The following is a 20,650-nucleotide window of genomic DNA, read 5'->3' as shown; positions in this document are numbered from 1 at the left end:
TGTTGCTATTCCATTCCTGTGTCTCCAGCAGGGACTGTTTCATAACAAATGTGGACACCTGGCACACAGATAACTCCTCACCCAGGCAGCCAGACAAGGTGTGTGCTCAGCTCAGGGGCATTCTCTACACACGGTGCATTTCTTACAGCAGTCACCAGTTCAAAAACAATGATACAAAATTTATTTTCTCTAAAGAACAATCCAACACACATCTGAACTGCAGCAGGAACCAAATCATGGAGAGCTGCTGGCAGCAGAGGCACAGGCACAAGGTGCAGCACCACAGCTTGCTCTGGGAATGCTGTCACAGCCCCAAGGACAAGGCACGGTCACCTATCGGTGCTTATCATCATCTCTCTGCTTCTTGGTGTCTCTGTCCCTGCTGCGGTCTCTATCCCTGTCCCTCCTGTCTCTGTCCTTCCTTTCCCTCCCCCTGCTCCTCTCCTCTTTGGAGTCTCTCTCGCTGTCACCCCAAGCCCACGGCCTCTCCCTTTCTGGCCAGCGTTTGTCCCTGCTCCTCTCGTGCTCCCGGTCCCTCGTTCTCCAGTCCCTCGTTCCCTCACGAGACCAGTTTCTTTTCTCTGATGATCCTTCTCCATAGAAATCGTTCTTCATGTTTGGCAAATTGATGGGCTTTCGGAAAGGTCTGTCCCGCCCTCCGAACCGCAGCTGCCCGGATTCTTTTTTGCCTCCAAACCCACCCCCAAGCCTCCGGGGAATCCATCCTTTGAGAGTTCTTTCCAGTTCAAAGTCTACAAAGATCTCATGCTGGTCGATGACCAGCCTGTTGGCATCTCTGTGGGCCTTCAGCAGCGCACGCTCCTCTTTGTACTCAATAAACGCATAACCCTTGGAAAACCCCGTGACCAGGTCTCGAACCAGACGGATCTTTCTGATGTCTCCATAGCGGGAAAAAACCTCCTTTAGCTTCTCTTCTGTGGTCTGAAGATTGAGCCTGGCCACGAAGAGGGTGAGGTGAGGGTCTCCCGTGACGCCCTTGTTGGGTACGTACCGCGCCAGCATCGCCCGCCATATGGCCCGGTCGTGGGGCTCCTCGTCCGTGCCATCGATGCTGCCAGCCTTGAGGGGGTCGTACTCCTTCGCGATGGGGGCCCAGTCAGCCATTGCCTGGTGGGGAGAACACACGGCACGGGCTCACGGCGGTGTCACAACAGCCCGCGCAGGAACCGCTTCCAGCACCGCTGCACTGTGTTCATCCATAAATGAAGTGTGACACACGAAAACAAACCAGCTGTGTCGCTGTTGTTCGAGCCCACATGCCGTGTCGGGAGCCGCATCCTCCCCTGGCCTACCCCGGCCTGAGGGGCCCCGGCCTTGCCCCGCGGGCCGAGGAGGCCGCTCAGCCCCGCTCCCGCCGCCGCCTGTCCCCTCAGCGGTGGGACGCGGCTCTCCCGGCTCTGAGGAGCCGCAGCCGCCCCCGCCGGGGTCGATCTCAGCCCCTTTCCCCGCTCCCGGAGCCCGCCAGTCCCCCCGCCCCGCTCCCGGAGCCGCCGAGGCGCTGCGGAAAGGCCTCGGTGCCGGTTCCCGGGGCTGCCGGAGGCCCCCGTCCCTTACCGGCAGCGCAGCGCGGGCGGTGCCTCCTCAGGGGAAGGGGCAGGGCGGGAAGCGGCGCGGGGCCGCGGAGCGCCGGGGGCGGGAGGAGCCGCTCCGCCCGCGGCGCCGCCGGCAGCGCCGCCCGGCCCGGCTGGGAGCGGCGGGCATGGAGCGGGGCCGGGGCGGGGAGGAGGAGCTGGAGGAGGAGGATGATGAGGATGAGGAGGAGGATGGCGGCCCGGAGAGCGCCCTGGAGAAGAGCCCGTTCCAGCTGACGGCCGCGGATGTCTACGACATCTCCTCCGTGGTGGGCCGGGACCTGCTGCAGCTCCGCGCCGGGCCGCAGCTGCCCGCCGCCCGCGCCCGGCTGCAGTTCAGGATCGTCAGGGTGCTGGAGATGCTGGAGGCGCTGGTGAGCGAGAGCAGCGTGGCCGAGGAGCAGCTGCGGCGGGAGCGGGACAGCCTCCGGCGGGAGCTGGAGCAGCTGCGGGCGGCGGCCCGGGGCAGCGCCCCGCAGGTGGGTGCGGGACTCGGCCGGGACACACGGACACACGGGACATGGCCAGGACACACGGACACACGGGACACGGCCGGGACACACGGGCCACACACAGAACACGGGCTCCTTCCCCAGCACGGGCACACCACGCGCGGGTCGCGGAGCGCACCCACAGCCGCACCAGTTGGCCCGGCCGATACTTGTGGTATCTTTTTTGTCAGCCGGGCGAGTTTCACAAAGTCACTTCCCGTCTTTGGCCGTGAAAGCCTGGAAGCTCTTTCCGTCGGGGAGGTCGCGGTGCTGTGCATTCCTCGCTCCAGTGACTGACCCAGCAAAGCTGGGTCAGTCACACACAAAGTTCAGAGTGCAAACCCACCGTGTTCAGCTCTGGCACAGCACCGGCCCCATGGAGACAACTGTATGCAAACACTGAGGCTTTGTTACCCCCTGCGAGGGAAATTGATGTCTTCATTACTACGAGTTCAGTTCTCACCTTTCTTTGACACGGAATTTTGGTGTGGCATTAGATGGCTCAGCCTCACTCATCATCTGAGAACAATCTGGTAAAAGCATCTTGACAACTAAATTGCAAACTCTTCCGAACAGAGACTTTGCTTTTAACTGTGGTCAGATCTTGTCACAGTTGTGGCCTATGCTTGGCTGGGGAACACAGTCACTAAGGGAATACAAAAAAATGTGAAGAACTATACTTAACTGCTTGGGGGAAAAAAAATCAGGGTTGTGATGAATTCATACCAGTTCTAAAAATTCCACATTTATAAAATCCAGATATTTTACTCTCTGAATGCTGAGTTTTTTGAGAGGTTACAAGATCCACCACTGTTTATTTTACAGCCCAGCCTTGGACCAGATCAGATGGTGATAGACCTCACAGACCCCAACCGGCCCCGGTTCACGTTACAGGAGCTCCGAGATGTATTGCAAGAGAGGAACCAGCTGAAAGCTCAGCTGCTGGTGGTGCAAGAGGAGCTGCAGTGCTATAAGAGGTAAAGCTTGAAGTCAGCAGAGAACTAATACTGCTAATAACGAGTACTTCATGAAGCTCACCAGTTGAGTCTTGCAGGTTTGGCCCCTAGGTCAGGATGGGCACTGTCCAGGTATGTAAGTGACCCCTGTGCTCCCCAGAGCATACAAGTGAGCAAAGGAAAATGGGGGAACAATGAAGTGTCTATGCAACACGATTTAAAAACCAAACTCCCTTTTCTCTGCACAGTTCTCGGCCCATTCCCATAACTCTCCCACTCTCAGCCTACGCAGAGTTACTCCCACTCCACATCCAGGCTGGGTTCTTGTGCACAGGAATTCATCTGTGCAGCCACAGCAGCTGCACACACACTGTGTCTAAAGCCACACTACATACCAAAGAGCACGGGGGGTTTCCAGCTCAGCTGCAGGCAGAGTTTCCTTCCTCCTGCAGCAGGATGCTGATTGATCTCCGGTCCTTCCCTCCCACGGGGGTGTGACACTGACCTAGAAACAGAATATTGAGCTCTTTCATCACTCATGATAATCTGTGGGGTTTTTAAGACAGCCAGCAGAGGGTTGTGTAAGGCCCTTGCAAGTGATTTCAGAGAAGGGTTTGGTCTTTCCTGAAGGGAATCTGTGAGTCAAAGGGTGGGATGTGGGAAGGGTCTTGATCTCGGTGCTACAAATTCATTCACCCCAAAGGCTCTCCTTCCCAACCTCTGCCCCCTCTCATCAGGTTGGATTATAAACTCTTTGGGTCAAGAAATTTCTTCTTAATCTGGAAGATTAATCTGAGCACATCAGGTTTCATTTGGGACATCTCAGCAGCACCCTCCTGGATACAGCGAGCCCGCCCTTTGCCTTGCCTGTAACAGGCAGGTCAAGCCAAGAAGTTACACTTCAATCCAAGAATTTACAAACGGCCTGACAGCACTTCCCCAGCTCAGCTGGCTGCTTTGCTGTGCAGCAGTGGAATGGCTTCTTGCTTTGATTTCCCAGCTGTTACACAGTTTGGTACAGGCCAAGTTAAAAATGTAACAGTGGGAATGTTTTCAGGTTTTTAGTGATCTGAGTCACAGTGCTGTGCACCAAGAGCAGGGCAGGGCTGCTTTTCAGGTCGAGTAATTTGTGAGGTTATCTCCTCATACAGTGTTACAGCTTAAGCCAAAGCCTATTTTCCCTCTAAACAGTCACATAAAATCCTAATTGTAATTGTAGTAAAGAGTAATTGTAGTAAACAGTAATTGTGCAGGAGAAGAGGATAAATATATGTTCTAAAATGCTTTGTACACGTTGGAAATAAGCTCTGCATAACAAGGTAACAAACATCTCAGAGACTGGCTCAGAGTGACTGGTGGTGTTTGGGGGCTGCATTTTTCATCATGATTTCTGGGTAGAAGTTACTATGCAGATGTTAGAGCTCTGCAGTGTCACCCAACAGCTCATTGTCTCATTTATCCAAGAGAGTCTGCCTCAGAATTACCCCATGCCTGCTGTCACACCAGTTTTGAAGTGCTCTGTGTTTTTATTTCCCAATCCAGTTGAGTGTTGCTTGGCTACTCTCCGCCTGCAGCTACTGCAGTCACAGGCTGTGATCCACTGAGCTCTCCAAGTGACTGAGGTCAGCTCAGGACACGCTGTGAAAACACTGAGTGTGCAGGCTGGGAAAATCTCACCCTGTTCCAGGCAGGGAAAACACCCTTTGGTCAAACCGAAACTGTTGTCTGGAGTAGGCGGTTCCAGCTTCTGGAGTGTAGAAACACCGAAGTGAGATGGCAAAATCTAGAGCTGAGGCAAAGCCTTTCTTCTCTCCTCTGTAGGGTGGAAAGAGGAACAGGCACCTGCCTTGCAGGGGAGCTGGGAATCTCCCATCTGTGCCCAGGCCTGCTGTGAGCCTGGGTGGCTGCGCTGGAGGTACCACACATCCACCCCTGCAGAAATTCACCATTTGTGTCCACACCATCCTCCTGCCCTTGGACTTTTGCACAAATCCAAGTGTGATTACACTTCCCTTTCACCCCCATTGTGATTTGCCATTTTTTTTCTCTGTGAAGAAGTCATCTTGTTACTTTTTTAGTGTTCTAAGCATAACCCTGGCACCATTACATTGCTGTATTCAGGGATAATAATTCATTATTTTCAGTTCAGTACAAGCAAGAGGCAAGCTGCCATCCCTGTCCTGTGAACACTCATTCACCCATGTCCAGTGAGAGGTCTAACTCATGCTCTGTCACACTCTGCACAAACCCACAAAAATAAACAAAACCATTTCTTTTCCCAGTGGGATCATCTCACAGAAAAGGGACCAAACTGAAGAACTGGACAAAGAAGCCAGTGGCAGCAGTGCTGGCACCAGAAAGAACAGTGAAGAGAAGACAATCATCAAAAGGCTGTGAGTTTATCTGCAGCTTTTGGGGCAGAATTTGTGAGAACATGGCCCACTCCTTACACAGGGTGGATGCTGAACTTTAGCCTAGTTGGCTGGATATTGTTTGCTGCTCTCCATGTAAAGTTAAAAACCTGATAAAGCAATCTCTTCCTGGGGAAAAAGCACTGCACAGGAAAGCCACCTCCACCCAGGCAAGCAGGGAGTCACTTTTTTCCTAGGAAAAACAAGATTCCTGAGCAAAATGATTCAATACTTGCCTCCCCTGCCAGCCCCTCAGGGCTGTGCTGTGGGAGCACCCCAGCTGGCCCCAGGCTTTGTTTACATTGTACACAAAACCCACAAGCTCAGGGTCTGTCCCTAAAGTCCCCCAAAATAGCACATTGTCAGGGCCAGCTCCCTGCCTGTTCCTTGTTTTCCAGTTGTACATTATTGTTTCCTTTCTGCTATTGATTTCTTCTTTTTTTTTAGGTTTTCTTTTAAACATGGAAAATGAGCATCCTCAAGGACTTTGCTGCTTTTGAGAATGGCACTGATGAGCCTCAGAGGCGTTGGGAAAGACAATGCCTGGAAGCAGCAGCATCACTCCTACTGTAGAGAATGAGCAATCTCATTAAAATCATGTTGTATAATATTCTTTCAGAATAGATTTTACTCTGCTTTTTTCAGAAACTGTTTGAAACAGACACTTTTTGTATTTCTTACTGTCAGATATTATCCACATGTAGAAAATAAAATGTTTATACAAAGCTGGGGTTTATTCTTATTAAAAGTGCCTGTGATTATCTGTTCTACAGCAGACTTATCCTGTCCAGCTATCAAAACATTCAGCCCAGATTATTTTGTAGTATTAAGGTCATAGAAACATGCCATTCACAAGTGGTTGTTGGGGGTGAGGTGAACAGTGGAGGAAAGCACAGCAAAGGAAGAAAAGCTGCTGCAATTGGGCTCTGCCTACGTGAAGGGCTGAGGTGCAGGCAGTGCTCAGACTGGAACAGATGCACCAAACATTTCATTTCTGACAGCTGAAGGTCTCCTGTGGTAGGGAGTTGTGCTTTGCATAAGCTCTGTTCTTTCAATCACCTGCCACAAGCTGTGTGTTGGCCCCAGTAATGAGATTTAGCACCAGTGGAAGCATATAGGGCAAACAGAGGAGTGGGAAAAGAAGCTTGAAAGACACCAATTAGGTTCTCCATTTAGAAAGGTAGAATATCCAGAGCAGAAGTCTGAACAGACATAAAAGAAGCAGTGACAGGTATCAAACTGTGATCTTACTCTCTTCAGAAATAAAAGCAGGCTCTGAAGTCTTTTGATTCCCTCTCCTACACTGGCAGCATGAGAAATATAGGGCACCTCAGAGATCTGCTCAGCTGCACAGGGTGGATGTGCTGAGCAGAAGCAGAGCTGCAGCCTCCCTGCAGAGGTCAGGAACAGCTGGCTGTGAGCAAGGCCAACCACAGCTGGCTGAGCTGAGCCAGCTGCTTTAGCCAGGCACAGAACCACTCAGGTCCTTTTGCCATCTTCAAAATACCAATAAGCCCTGGCCCTGCCCTCATTGTGTATTTTCTAGAGCATGGCAGCAGGGAAGGCAGTTACTGCATGGCCTGAGCAGAGGCTTTGTACAGAGAAAAAAAAATGAAACAAAGAAACAATCAGCAACAGCCAGGATGCACCTCTGAGCTGAAGAGAGATGCTTACATGTGATCTGAATTCCATCCTCTTCTATGGCTTATCCAGGGATGTGTTTTCCAATCTCCTTTAAAAAAAAAAAGCAGTTTAGCTCCCAACCCAAGGGCATCTTTCCCTGTGACACCTTGTTAGAAGATGAAGCCTTCCTGTGAGGCACAGAGATAAACACCAAATGACACATTGCTGTGAGAAACACACTGAGATAGATCTCTAGATCTCTATGTGTGCCTAGAAAAGTAAAGGATACAGATGCAGTGCAACATGAGCTTTATTTCCATCCTCCAACGCAGTGCTACTCAATTACCAGTTAAGCTTTCAGAGAAGACATTTTCTTTTTATGTAAAACAGGGAGATCTTTCCCCTTTCTTGTTTACAAAAGTGATGCTGAAGTACAGAGGTTTTAAGCTATTCAACCTGATAGAGAACACATAAATGTTTAAATAAAATTTTTAAAAAATTATTCCAATTTTGACTTAAGGGAAGTGCTCTAGTTTAACAGGACACTGTACACATTGCTGAGGTCTCTGTTACTGAGACCAGAGAAAAATCAGTGCCAACTCAGACAAGTTGACCAGTGAGGCTTACCTGAAACTCAGTACACGTAATGTAACACGTCTCCAGTTAATTCTTCAGAAATGGGAAGATACCCAGGCTTGCTCTGACGAGTTTGCCTTGTGTGAAGCAGTAAATAATATAAAGCATTTAATAGCTAATGATTTTCACAGCTTTCTTTCAAAATGCTCATAAAACTGCAATGGAGACAGGTAGTATAGCAGCCGTTTCATCAATAATAAATATAATCTTTATTTTACAGAGACATTGTCTTCAAGTTTTTAATTTAAAAAATACATCACTAAGCCACCTCTCTTGCTGCTGGAGCACACAACCAGGATGTTGTTGCTATCTGACCTATCACATAGGCAAGCATAAGATTGTCTAGAGGGCATTCAGCTGGAACAGCAGCAGCCTTCAAGACATGAGGAATAGAAGACATTAACAGAGCCACAGATCCCTTGCTGACATCTTCCAGCAGCAAGCGTGGCTGATGGCTCACAGCCATTTTCATCTACACACATGCCAAGCCTGCCTTGGCAAAAATTCCAACTGGTAAGAATTCCTCTTTAACATAAAGGACCTGCATTGTATTGCCTGCCTATATCCCAGAGTTGGCTCTCCAACAGAAACATCCAAACAGCCACGAGATGCCAAGAACTCCACTCCCATGTGAGACAGTGGGACCAGGCTGTGCTGGACACACCTACAGGACCAGGCAATAAGGAATCTACTTTCTTCACTGCATGAACTCCATCACTACAGTTTGAAGCTGCATATGAAGATGACTCCTATTTTTGGAACCACTATGCTCTACTTCAAGCATTCACAGTAAATAAATAGCTTCTGATGTGGCTAATTAGCATAGGAAGGTAATATAAAATCTTTTTGGAGAGAATTTTTACTTCTTTAAAATCCTCTGGGAGACACCTCCAAAAATCAGCCATCGACTGTAAAAAAGGTACCTTCTCAAAGTTTAGAAAATAAGTAAATGTCAAATATTAATTCTCACTGTGAAGTTCTATCTTCACATCTGTAATCAGTATCAACCCAGTCTATCAAAATTTATCCTCATTTGGCTGGAAGTAATTTCTCCAAAGGAAGCAGTCAATCTGACCATCCTTTTCCCTCAGTGCCAGTGCATTTGGAGTTCATTGCCAACAGAATGTATGACACAGGAGAAACTGGATTCCTACCACAAATTATTTGAGAATGACAGTAGCATCCATCTCAGAGAAGCCTGTCAGCAGTGGGCTGTGAAAAGCAGTCTGACAGGCAGTCAAGCCACTGGATGACCAAGTCAGAGTACAGCAGTACTTCTGTCCTAAAGCCAAGTTCAGCACCCCAAAGTGGGGCGTGAGATATCCTTGCAAAAGCAGAAGCACAACCCCAGTGATTAAGTTTCTGTGCAAGTCTTTCACTGCTCAAGTGGCACTGGTCACTATACAGAAGCATTCGAATTTTAAGGAGGGTTTTCTTTTTGTGATATAAAAGTTTTGGCAATCTAAGATCAATTATTCAAGCCTGCCTGGAAAACTATAACAGGTATTTCAATACTGCAAAGCAAAAAGGCAGTTTTTAAGGAGCTCGGAAGACCATAAGCCATCCACTAAGAAAGCTGAGGGAAGTGAGGGCAGAAAAAAAAAAAACGCACTGACTCCTTGTAGAACACTCAGTCCAAAAATAAAAACCCCAAAACAAGAAGGTGAATTAGTGTTTCAGCCACGGGTGAGCTTCAATGGAAGCTTTGCTTCTGTCTCCGTAGTCGTACAAGAGTTCTTCACCTGCCTTAATGTCCCTGGAAGCTATGAGGATGAGATGAGGCACACCATCGATGTCGTGGAGCTTGGTCTGACAATTGCCACACTTGCTGTGATTAATGAGCCTCCCCAGGCGATTCGTTTCTTTCGTAGCATCGACACTGAAAGAGCAAGAACAGAGCGCGGATGGCGCCTGGGACGGGGGCTTTGAGACAAACCCCAAGTGCAAATCACACAGAGGAGGAGGAATCCACACAGGTCTTGAAAAATTAAGGGGAAACAGAATGTTATCATGTTACATTACAGAACCATGATTGGATAGACAGCCATAATATGGCAAGGCAGGGAAACTGAAACAACTCTGGGAGATTTTTAAGTTAGTACAAAACCCAGAAAATCAAATCTTTGGACTGTTTGAGCTGCCTGTTTCCAGGAACAGCAGAATCCAGATGTGAAAAAAATGATAAAGCTTGGACTGAAGTGGGTGTCAGAGACTAGAGCAACAAGGACACCCAGTCAAAGTTGAAAGAAATATTTCTCTTCCAGGGAGTCTGTCCATCCTGCTTCCCAAACCAACTCCTTGCAACTCAGATAAAGGAGTCCATTTTACAAGAGGATAAATTTAGGCAGAAGACCACTGCAGAACTGCAAGCCTCATCCAAGCAGAGCAACTCTCCACATAGCTTGTGCTGTACTTCAAAGAAGAGGGCTTTGAGTCACCTACCATTCCTCATAGCCCAGATGTATAGGAGGCTCTCAGGCCATGGATCAGTGCTCCAAAAGATTTCATAATTCACAGTTCCCATTAAAAACAAAAAATTTGCATAAAAACAAGGAAAGAATTAGCAGCATTCAAAGCCTCTATCAATGGCAACTTGAGCTTACCAGTAGGTTTTGCTGAGGTACTGGAAGTAGTACATGTAGCAGCCTGTGGATGGGTCTTGAGCATACACAGCCTCTCGTTTCTTGGCGTCAGTGATCTCGATGAGATCCCCGTGATATTCAACCACAAATTCTCCTCGATTAAAATGTTTAGTAGCAATTACTCCTCTCCCTTTGCCATCAATGTAATCAATCTGTTGAGTTGAAAAGAAAATACTTTCTCATTTCCCAGCTGATTTACATCATTGCAGACATGCTGATTACTAGGAAATGATTTGTCATTAAAAAACTGCTGCAAAAGGGAATTTGTGTGTACTGCACACAAAGCTGTAGAAGCACAATGCATGGCACTGTGGAAGAAATGCAGGATGAGTTTGGGACACACTCTGAGTTACTGGGTAGCTGGACACAGTGTCTTCCAATCAAAGAACTTAGGAGTGCATTTTTGTAAAGACCTTAAAGCCCCCTCAATATCTATAACAGAGGCTGCACAGACACAGCCTTCAGAGACCAACACTGCTCACTAGAAGGAGGGACTGTGTGTTCCAGTTTTCCTGCATTTTCAGAGAATTGCAGGGTCCTGAGACTGAGTTCTGTTCTTGATTAACATCAAGACACTGTGTAAAAAACAATACATGACCACTTCGGTTGGCACTGCAGTTACCTTCATTCCTTCTTCCTTCCCACTTGTAATCAGCTCATCTATTTTCCTCCTTTCCTCAGTCTGCAGAATGAACAAGAACAAACAAAACCACAGTATTATTGATAGCTTTTGTAGCTTCTTCTAGAGCTGGAAGGAAATTACCCACCAATGACACTCATTGTTCCAAACCATCTCACATTTCCAGCAAACTGAACAGCAGAAAGACAGATTTCTGCCCCCCAAAATACATAAACAGCTAGATTCTGTTCTAAACTGGAGCAGCCTTTCCAAATTTTAACCATGTTCTTAACAATACTTCAAGTGCACAACTTTATTTGCATTTGGAGTAGAAACCATAGTTACACACTTCCCCAAATTCTCAACTAATCAGACATGTTCTAAGTAATGTCATTTTAACAAGAAGCACTACCTCCAATTCAGATTTGCTCTTCCTGGAACTTCTTCTAACTGGGTAATAATCTGTCACTTTTCGGTTTGGTGCTCTTCCTTGTGTTCTAAGGAGGAAGAAAAAGAGAACACACACACACATTTCAGACTATTTGTTAAGTCACGCCACTAGAGCAAAGGTACGTGCAAGAAATTTTTATTTGAGCTTGGTAAGTTGAAAGGTGATCAGTAGGAATCAGTGGATTTTATCATTACTCTTAGCTTCAAGCCACAGCTACATCCCTTTTCCTCCCCACACTATCTCCATTGCTCCAGTACTAATTCTTGAACAATACAAGTGAGATGTCCTTGGAAATCCACTGAAGGTCACATTACAAGTCTGGGGCCCCCTGCGTGCCTTGCCAGAAGGCACTCGAAAATTTAGGTCATGAAAACTGCTTGGCAAGGAATTCATTAATGTTAGGTCACATTACTCTGATACCAAGAGAAAGAGATCAGCTCAGCCAGGAAGCCTCCAACTGTTCTGTTTCTGACAAGACACATTCCCATTTGTCCACAGGAAAGTAGGTCTTAATGGCTCATTAATTTTTTTTTTCCATAGGTGACCAGCAAATGTTTCACTTCTGATAGAACAATAGAACACAGTAACCTTGCTTTCAAGACAAGCAAGTCCTCTGCAAAATAGGTACTTAGATGCTATTTTAGGGTTTTCAAAGCGTGATATTCTTGAGAAAACAAAGAGCTGTCCTTTCACAATTCCACAAATCACTTACTTTTTCCTTGGTCCTCGTTTTGCTTTAACCATCTTCTTCTGAGCTGGCTTTGCATTGGCCTCCTCAGCACACTCTGCAGGCAGGGGAGTCTTTTGGGTTTCCACAGTTTCTTGGTTTTGATCAGAGGAGGGCACCAAAGGATTGCACCCACCTTCCTTATCCTTCTGGTCTTCTGGTTTCACAGCACCTTCAACTATTCTGCCACCATTCTTTTTTCCTGGTGACAAGGAAATCGAGTAAGGCTCTGAACTTAGGGTCAACTATACTCAAGTGTTTAAATTAATTCCAGTGGTTTAGAGCTCTGTCAAATGAGAGCAAAAGGACAGCAATGACCCTGCACTGCTGGGCTCAGCAGCTGCAGATGTTGGCACCAAGTGGCCAATGCCACCCAGGATAAATCCATGGCAGCTAAAGGGCTGGCACTGACAAGAAATCTACACTCCCCACAACCAACATTTACTTGGTTTTTTGCATCCTACCCCAATGCAACCACATCCTCCTCCTCACACAACTGACTCAGAGGTAGGTGAGAGTGCTTTAAAGCCCAATAACGTTTTTATGTAGAGTAAATAATCAGGTTTAACAGTCCCATCTGCTGAGACAGATGTTTCAGTCTCACTGGAGAAAAGAAGCACAGCTGCAAGGCCTCAGCAGTGGGACAAGCTGAAGCTATCTTCACTTCCTTGTCAAAACTGGGGAGCCAAATTAGGAACTAAAGGCCCCAAGTTTCCAGAAAGTCTGACACTCCCTGCATTAAACGTGACTGAAAATACCTGCTTGTAAAAGTGCTTGCATCAAAGAGCTTTGACAAATTACCAAGGCTGTTAAATGCACCTTTAAACACAGAGCCAGATGGGTCTTCTTCCCCTTCATAAACTTACTGAACACTCCCATTTCTAGTCACTGTGAAGCCTGGCACTCAGCATCCACAATCTGGGCTCCTCCTCACTGCTTTTATTTCTTGATGAAAATGTCAGAATTGGGGGGGTGGGAGCACATTTACCAAGATAAGCAATCCAAAGCTCAATCTTACCAGCTCCTTTCCTGTAGGTTTCCTTTAGTGTTTTGCCCTGACATTTCACCTCGTGATACATGACAGAGTTTTCTTCTTGAAGTGGGGGGCGAGCACCAGGAGCTTTGCTGGGGTTCAGGTAGCCGTAGATTTTGGATTGACCAATAAACACATTCTCCTAAAACAGACCCAACAAAAAATCCTTTCAGAAAAGAGATTCCAGGAACCTGAAGCTGGCATCCACAACAGTCTGCAGCAAGCAGGGCTGACAGGTGATTGTGCTGATGCAAATTACACTGTTTGAAGCATCACCCTCACTGAGGTTGTGATTTCTAAGTGAAAATGCAACAGTGCTGAGCACTCTGGGAGTTAAATAATAAAATGTGGCAGGATGGGGTAGTCATAGCTAACTCCAGCCTCCACCCTTGTGCTTCACAGTATGAACTTTGGTGCTAAAAAAACCCCAAGCCTGAGCTCCTGGGGAGGAAGGCAGCCTCAAAGAGCACAGGCCAAAAAAAATATGAATAGTGCAGCAAAAATTGCCCAGGCCCAGCACAGAGCTCTCACAGCCAGAGAGGTATGAGCTACCCAGCTACTCTCAGGAGGAGTCAAATGTTGTTGCAGCAAATTATATGCTCAACTGAGCAGCACAGGAATCAGTTTTACAGCCTACCTTGAGTGACACCTCTCAGCAAAGCACGGCAGATAAACAGTGCTATATTTTATCCATTATATGACATAAAAATAAAGTGTAAAGGTTGTGTATGGCAAAAAAAGGCCCATTAAAGAATCTATGCAAAGCCCAGTCAGGAAAATGGCAAAACCCTCTGGCATGGGCAGACACCACAGAGCCTGGGGTTTGTCACCGGCTCAGGCTCCAAGATGCCAACAGTGAGCAGGGTCAAATTTAGCAAAGATTAGTGGAGCCCTGTCACCTTTGCTGTCCCAGCCTCCTGCCACCTGGCTCTGCTGTGCAGGGTAGGTCAGGCACATTCCAACCATGAAATCTCAGTGTCTGGACAAACAGATGCAACTTGGGCAGAATGAGTTTTTTTTTGGCTATAGTTTGACTCGACCAAAAGTAATTTTCAGACATTGCATGCCAGTTAAAACAACAAAAATATGCATCCATTTTCTTAGAAAAGCAAGGAACAAAGGGTCCCAGTAGTTAAAAAAAGATAGCTCAAACATAGCTGACTAAACAAATACCTCAGCATTTCAGTCACAGACACTGCAGAAGTAAACAAAGTACACAATAGAACAGATAGGACAATTTTAATAATTAACGTGGTCATGAATAACAAACTTCCTATGTACATAATTCACACAAAATCAGACCAGTTAAAGGCTCAAATCCTAGTCCACAAATAAACTACAAATGATTGAGATTACGATTACAGCCTGAGAAAAACAAAATCAGACAGACACTCCCTGACCTTCAATATTTCTGAAAGGCCTATGAAAGTCAAAGCTTGCTTATTTAAAAAAACAAAAAAAAAAAAAAAAAACAAAAAAAAAAACAGGGCTTCAAAGCATGAAATACTATGAAAACACTCTGTTTTAACAAATGCAAGCAATGAGCCTTGAGCTTCAAAGTCCTCAAGATTTAATAAGAAGTTTAAATACGGGCATTTGGGGAGAAAGCCCAAAGCAGTGAAGAGCAGTCCACCTGCCAGCTGAGCTTTCAGGCTCTGAATACCCCATGAACAGGAAACGAACAGCAATTTTCCCAGCACAGCTTCCTCCCTCACTCCCAGCTCCCTGCCTGCTGTGCTCTTGGCGCTGCCGCTGCCACGTCTTTGTCTGTGCCAGCCTTGAGACCCCGGAGAGCGGAGATCTTCTCAGCGCAGCAAAAAAGGCTGCCTGCTGAGGGGCGCCGCGATTTAATGCGATAGCCACAACTATTTCCATTGGGAGCTAAAGGCAAGGAGGCTGCCCGGGACAGAGCTGCAGGACGGGGAAGATGGCACGGAGGGAATGCCGAGCCCAGAGCCTGCCTGCGGTAGGGCACAGGGAAACACGGAGAGAGTCCGACTGTAGTTCGAGTTAACCGGTTTGTGAATGATTTGGGGGCTCCCGGAGGCCCGGGCCCCGCGGCTCCCCGGCACTGCCCGCAGCGGGGGAAGCGGAGCGCACCGGGGACCGCCGGGAGCCGCCCGCCCCGCTCCGCCCGCCCCGGCCCGGGCACTGCTTACCCCGCCGGTCCGGGGGCGGCTAGGGCCCTTCCTCTCGGCGCTCTCGGGGCTTGCCTTCTCCACGCCGCCCGCCCTGGTCTTGGGCATGTTCTTCCCTAGGAGCAACGGGGGAAGATCGGCGCCTGAGCCATGTCCGGCGCTGCCGCCCGCGGTCATCGCCCGGCCGCCGCGGCCTGCGCCATGTTTAAAGGGCTGGATGCGGCAGGGCGAGCCGCGGCGGCCCAGCCCCTTCCCGGCGAGCTGCGCACACCGCGCGGGGGAGGAGTCCCGCCGGCCCCGGCTCCCCGCACCTCCCAGGAGGAGCTTCCGCGCCGCGGAGATGCCCCGCGCCGCGCGGGCCCAGCCCCGCCGGCCCCGCCGCGCCCCGGCCCCGCTCCGCTCGTGCCCGCTGCGCCCCGCGCACCTCCAGCCATGGGGGCGGCGGCGGCGGCCCCGCGCCCCGGAGCCCCCGCGCCGGGCGGCCCCGACTGTCCCCGCGGAGTCCCCGCCGCCGCCAACCGCTCCGCAGGGAGACGCCGCGTTACCCCTGGCAACCCCATTGGTTTAACCTCCTGCCAATCATCGCGCGCAGGCCTCCGATTGGCGCGAGCGGCCATAACCCGCCCTCCCCCTGTCACACCGCGGTGGCTGCGGCTCCCGGGAACGGGGTTTAAATGTGTGTTCGCTGGGCGCTGATTGGCCCGTGCCGAGGGCAAGCGGCGCTCTGATTGGCGGCCCGGCAGGGCATGCCCCTCCGCGCCACGTGGGTGGGAGCGCGCGGGAGCGGGGCCGGGGCTCTCGGGGCCGGGGGTCCCCCCGCACCGCCCTGCCCGTTCAGCGGCACCTCCCTGTCCCTCCCGCACCTCTCCGCAGGGCACACGGCCCCCGCCACCTCGCTGCGGCGATCTGGGGAGCCCCTCATCCTGGCGGGATTGCAAAACTCTGCTCTGTGAAATTATTAGGCTGCTTTACGCAATGCTTAGCTTAGATCTCCCTGGTTGAAGTGTAAGTCTGTTAGTTCCATCTTCCGAGTTTGCTGGAGAGCGGGTAATACTGCAGCATTGCACGAAAGCATCAAGACCTTATGTAAATCCCCATTCCATAACGAGGGCAGCTAAAATATTACAAAGCCAAATGATAGAGCCGTCATTATCACCAGGATTCCCTGGTCAGAAGCTGCCAACAGAACTAGCAAATACACTTTGAAATCAGGAAAGCAAAATGGCAAAGAGCAACGCAGCAATGAGGGAAAGCGTGCATGGATCGGGGATCTGGATGGATGCCAAGTGGGTGCCATGGTGGAAGTGAGGAAGTTGCCACAGGGGAGTTTGGTGCTCCGTGATAAGCAGAACACTTACACTGAGCACCGTGCATGGCTCCTGTTTCCTATCTGTGTTACCCTCCTGCAGCCAGGCTACCTGAGGGTGCTCAGGGCTGGTGGCACTCGTGCTGGCTATCACCACGGGGGTGGCTTCCCTCCCAGGGCTTATCTACAGCCACAGGCCGCTGCTTGTCCCTCGGGCATTCCCACAGGGACATAAACAGCCAGTCAGCGATACAGCTGAAAACCATCCTTTCCCTCAAAGACAGGAAAAACCCTTCTCATCTTAAGCAAGAACTCGGGGCCTTGTCCTTTCTAAGCTGTCACACAGCAGCTGGGGGCTCACAGGACAGGAATCCAGTGTGACTGCAGAGGGGCCCCAGAAGGCAGCACAGCATTCCAGGCCAGCCCCTCCTCTTCTTGTGATAGCTCTGCATTTGGCACTTTGGGAGAAGGCAGAACAAACTCTGCACGACACTGACATTTGTCACATCTGGGTTTTCGATCACCAGGCACATGAATTTAAGAGAGGCAAGCAAAACACGCTGGGTGTTTTCCTGCAAACTCAAAGCTGCAGCCAGCTGACATCCTCTGGGCATCACGTCCATGAACATCCATGGTGCTCTTCCATCAAGGCAGGTACTCAAAGCACCAGAGCAAACACTGCTCTGATTTTCCACCCCAGTTTGCACTGTGCTTTTCACACAGCTGGGATGCAACTGGAAAAAAAAATATCTTCATAAATTACTAAGATGATTTCCTTCTTGCAGTAATAGGGAGCACTCTCCCTACTGTCTTGGGAAAGCTCTGGAAGCGCCCTCGACTGTGGTTTTGCCCAGCTGTTGGGGGTTGTATGTTTTAAATAATTATTTTATATATGTATATTAAGCAAAGGAAGTGAGTTGGCATCGAAGCCGTGCGGGCCACCAGTAGAGGGCAAAGGAAGCCAAGGAATTCTCTTCCCCGAGAGCAACAAAGAAAACAACGTCATCTCTAAGTGGCCGCCGCTCCCGGCGCGGTGGGATCGCGGTGTGAATTAGCAAAACGTGCTGGCTTCACCCCTCGCCCGGCTTAAAAAAAGCCAGAGATGAGAAGTTAAAACGCTAAAGGCTGCAGGCCGAAGGAGCGCGGCCGGAGCCCCGGTCGCTGTGCTCGGGACACGCAGCAGCACAGGGAGAGAGAATCCGGAATCCGGAGGGAGCAGCGCTAAAACCCAGTGACCTAAATATTCTCGGCCGTGGTGCCGCATGAGCAGCTCCCCGAGCACCACGTTTTACTGCGGAAATGTGAAATTGTTTTGTGGGGGAAGGGAGAGCGGGCGAGGCGGTGATTTGCTCAGAAAGGGAAGAAAATCCTCAAGGTAAATCTCTTGGGTCTAGATGAACACTTCATCCAGTTTAAAAAAAAAATCTTATTTTATCTTTGAATTCGTAGTTTAATTTTCTGTCCAATATACCAAGGAGAGGTTTGTTAAATATTCCCACCTGAGAGCAAGTTCTCACACAGCACCTGTCATATTTGCAATTTGCAAAATAAATGACAGCATTTACACAAATTTCTCGTTCACAAGATGAAATCCCTACAATTTGTGCTTCAGCCACTAGAAATCAAGTAAAAACAATCCCTGAGGGTAACTGCTGAGTATTACATTAAGCAATATCATTTTATAAAGTCATAGAGTAAAATGCCAGTAGGTGCTAACTGCATTTCAGAGATTATAAAATATAATTACATTCAGAATTGTATCTACCAATGACATAAAGAAAAAAAATCTCTGACTAGAAAGTGCAGTGAGAGCCGTGAATTACATGCCAAAATTCTATGGAAACAGAGTCCTGCAGATAAATGTGCCTGTGCTAGTTCCACGCCAATGGAAAGCAGCATTTCCACCAGTGGATTACTCACCTATTGCAGTCGAGGATGATCACAAACGCTGACAGGTAACTCCCTTTTCAACTCAAGCCATCAAAACCCTCTCTTTATTGTCACGATTGCACAGAGCTGCTGAGATTTGAAGTTTGATCCAGCACGTGTGAGCTGTATTTCATCATGCCTTCATCTGAAGGTGCAGAGGGCAATAACCAAGATAAAAGCTGCCATTTCAATTGTTCTTCTGGTCTCTGGCCTCACTTCTGTCGTCTTTTTCTCCATCTGAAGCATCACTGATTAATCTGAATTATTTAAGTCAGTTTAATTAACGTTGCTTTGTCTTTAAATAGTTTAGCCTTAATCTGTCTAATCCTTCATTGGTTATATTAATCCCTGTTAAATTTGTCTAATGATAAAATAAGCAAACTTGCACAAGATTGAATGAGTAGTACTGATCATTTGAAGGAATCTCATGATTGCTCACACTTCAATTATGTCTGGCTCAATTCTGTGTGAAAGTTCTTACAAATTTTCATGTCCTTACACAACTGGGAAAGCATTTTATTGGAAGATTGTCTCTTTTAACAAGTCTTCTCAGTCTGGGGGCCTCCAGCGCTAGAAAAAATGTCTCCAAATGTGAAACTAGCATGAGTGGTGTCGATTTTAACTCACTTTTTACAGCAGCAAGTTTCACATTAGCAGCTTGCACAACATTCGCAGGGCAAAACTCATCTGCCAGCACATCCCCGGGGCGGGCAGCGGGGCTGTCCCCGTGCATTCTCCCGGGGGAGTTCCTGCGGCAGGAACTCCGCGGCGCCGTGAGGGGGATGAGGCGGCGGTGCCCTCAGGGCGGGGGGGCTCCGGCCGCACCGGGGGGCTCGGAGCCGCCAAGCGCGGAGGAACGGGACCGGGGGCCCGCCTGGGGTGAGAGGCGTTCAGCGGCGGGAGCCCGGGCGGGGATGAGCTCGGGTGACAGCGTTTCCCCTCCCGCCGGAGCCCTCGGAGCCCCCGGTGCCGCCAGCGCCGCCTCAGGCGGGGGCGCGCGCACCGCGCCTCCCCCCCCCGCCCCGTGATGCAGCGAGAAACGCGAGCTCTCGCGAGAGCTCCGCCGCGCCGCCGAGTTCTCGCCGGCCGCCGCCATCTTGCGGGAGCCCGCGGGTCACGTGACCGCTCGCAGCCGTTCGCCTCCGCCTTCCCCTCCCCCCACCCTACCGGGAACCGGGCCCGGAGCGCCGGGGCTCGACTGCGGCCGCCGCCCTGGGGCGGGGCCTGTCCGCGGGGACGTCGCTTGTTTGAAGGACGGTGGATACGCCGGGTTTTTTTTTTTGGAGGGGGGACGGAACGGGGACCTTGCTGCCTTCTTGCTGAGGGCAGGGCGGAACCGAGGCGCGGCATGTCACGTGACGCGGGGCGGCGAGCGCGCGCCGGGGCCCGGCGGCGGGAAAAGGGGGGGGGGGGGGGGGGGCGCGGTGGGCGCGAGGCGGCGGCCACGTGACCGGGGAGCCCGCGGGGGGGGGGGGAGAGCGGGTCACGTGGCCGCCGCGCGCGCGCCAGCGGCGGGCGGTGGCCGGCGGGGTCACGTGGGCGGGGAGCGCGCGCGCGGCGCGGCGGGGGGAGGGAGGCGCGGCCCGGGTCACGTGGTGCGGGCGGCCCCCCCCTCTCCCCGCTCCCGGCCCCCCCCCTCCCCTGTGAGGGGAGGGAGGGCAAAGATGGCGGCCGTGAGTTAGAAAGCGGCGGGCGGCGGGGCCGGCGGCGGAGACTTCCAGGAGCCCGCGGGAGGACCGAGCGCGACGGAGAGTAAGTCCCGCGCCGCCCTTTATGCCTGGCGCCGCGCCTGCTCGGCCGCCTCCGGCCGCTTCCCCGCGTCGTGGGGCCGCCCCGGGGGTTTCTTCCCCTCAGCTCCTCAGCGGGGCCCGCGGCGGCGGCGCGGGGGTGTCCGGGGAGGACCCGTTGTGCTGGGAGCGGCTCCGCGTCTCCCTCGCTGCCTCGGCCCGGGAAGGCGGCGCGGCCGCCCCCGCAGGGGTCCCGGTGGGCCGGGGGCGGCGCGGCGGGCGGGGTGGGCGCCGCCGCCGCCCCGGCGCAGCCCCGCTTGTCCCGCGAACTTCGCGCCCGGGGGCGTGCGGGGGCGGGCGGCGGGGCCC

The 20,650-nt window shown here is 50.7% G+C and overlaps 4 protein-coding genes and 1 long non-coding RNA gene across 7 annotated transcripts in view; 3 read left to right on the top strand and 2 right to left on the bottom strand.

The window, feature by feature from the left end:
- Positions 1-158: 158 nt before the first annotated feature.
- Positions 159-3,544, bottom strand: SNRNP35 (small nuclear ribonucleoprotein U11/U12 subunit 35). Of its 2 annotated transcripts, none has more exons than XM_064392291.1 (2): positions 3,435-3,544; positions 159-1,128 (listed from the first exon to the last, which is right to left on the bottom strand). In XM_064392291.1, exon 2 carries the CDS (start codon positions 1,123-1,125, stop codon positions 334-336), a length of 792 nt encoding a protein of 263 aa, XP_064248361.1. In that variant the 5' UTR covers positions 1,126-1,128; positions 3,435-3,544; the 3' UTR covers positions 159-333. The 2 variants fall into 2 exon arrangements, with proteins under 2 accessions (XP_064248361.1, XP_064248360.1); XM_064392290.1 differs by lacking the exon at positions 3,435-3,544 and adding an exon at positions 1,576-1,712.
- On the top strand, positions 1,586-6,175 carry RILPL2 (Rab interacting lysosomal protein like 2). Of its 2 annotated transcripts, XR_010348626.1 has the most exons (5): positions 1,715-2,071; positions 2,909-3,060; positions 4,861-4,954; positions 5,322-5,432; positions 5,898-5,925. XR_010348626.1 is itself a non-coding variant. In XM_064392292.1 (4 exons), the coding sequence occupies exons 1-4, from the start codon at positions 1,721-1,723 to the stop codon at positions 5,920-5,922; spliced, it is 639 nt and encodes a 212-aa protein (XP_064248362.1). In that variant the 5' UTR covers positions 1,586-1,720; the 3' UTR covers positions 5,923-6,175. The 2 variants fall into 2 exon arrangements, 1 of the variants encoding a protein (XP_064248362.1); XM_064392292.1 differs by lacking the exon at positions 4,861-4,954 and having other exon boundaries at positions 1,586-2,071; positions 5,898-6,175.
- A 1,190-nt stretch (positions 6,176-7,365) lies between these two features.
- On the bottom strand, positions 7,366-15,951 carry KMT5A (lysine methyltransferase 5A). Its single transcript, XM_064392289.1, has 8 exons — positions 15,744-15,951; positions 15,341-15,435; positions 13,167-13,323; positions 12,134-12,350; positions 11,383-11,467; positions 10,974-11,033; positions 10,313-10,503; positions 7,366-9,588 (listed from the first exon to the last, which is right to left on the bottom strand). Exons 1-8 carry the CDS (start codon positions 15,934-15,936, stop codon positions 9,378-9,380), a joined length of 1,209 nt encoding a protein of 402 aa, XP_064248359.1. The 5' UTR covers positions 15,937-15,951; the 3' UTR covers positions 7,366-9,377.
- Positions 15,952-16,103: 152 nt separating this feature from the next.
- On the top strand, positions 16,104-18,750 carry LOC135282482 (uncharacterized). The gene is made up of 2 exons (XR_010348627.1): positions 16,104-18,000; positions 18,472-18,750. It is a non-coding gene; the product is annotated as an uncharacterized LOC135282482 (long non-coding RNA).
- A 1,392-nt stretch (positions 18,751-20,142) lies between these two features.
- The window catches only part of SBNO1 (strawberry notch homolog 1), a 28,875-nt gene continuing 28,367 nt past the window's right edge, over positions 20,143-20,650 (top strand). Inside the window, exon 1 of the mRNA XM_064392284.1 lies at positions 20,143-20,306. The gene's annotated coding sequence lies outside the window, so the exon portion shown is untranslated. The remainder of the gene's footprint in view (positions 20,307-20,650) is intronic.

The sequence above is a fragment of the Passer domesticus genome, chromosome 17, assembly GCF_036417665.1.
Source record: "Passer domesticus isolate bPasDom1 chromosome 17, bPasDom1.hap1, whole genome shotgun sequence".
NCBI classification, from domain to species: domain Eukaryota; kingdom Metazoa; phylum Chordata; class Aves; order Passeriformes; family Passeridae; genus Passer; species Passer domesticus.
The sequence above is the reverse complement of the archived record's forward strand: the minus strand, read 5'-3'. Positions and strand labels throughout refer to the sequence as shown.

Excerpts from the sequence above, each read along its gene's own strand:
- SNRNP35 (XM_064392291.1), bottom strand. The coding sequence starts at position 1,125 with ATGGCTGACTGGGCCCCCATCGCGAAGGAGTACGACCCCCTCAAGGCT.
- RILPL2 (XM_064392292.1), top strand. The coding sequence starts at position 1,721 with ATGGAGCGGGGCCGGGGCGGGGAGGAGGAGCTGGAGGAGGAGGATGAT. Across the intron at positions 3,061-5,321 it reads GAGCTGCAGTGCTATAAGAG|TGGGATCATCTCACAGAAAA; the intron begins GTAAAGCTTGAA and ends TTCTTTTCCCAG. Across the intron at positions 5,433-5,897 it reads AAGACAATCATCAAAAGGCT|GTTTTCTTTTAAACATGGAA; the intron begins GTGAGTTTATCT and ends CTTTTTTTTTAG.
- KMT5A (XM_064392289.1), bottom strand. The coding sequence starts at position 15,936 with ATGGCCGCTCGCGCCAATCGGAGGCCTGCGCGCGATGATTGGCAGGAG. Across the intron at positions 11,468-12,133 it reads AAACGAGGACCAAGGAAAAA|AACACAAGGAAGAGCACCAA; the intron begins GTAAGTGATTTG and ends CTTCCTCCTTAG. Across the intron at positions 9,589-10,312 it reads TACCTCAGCAAAACCTACTG|TGTCGATGCTACGAAAGAAA; the intron begins GTAAGCTCAAGT and ends TTGCTCTTTCAG.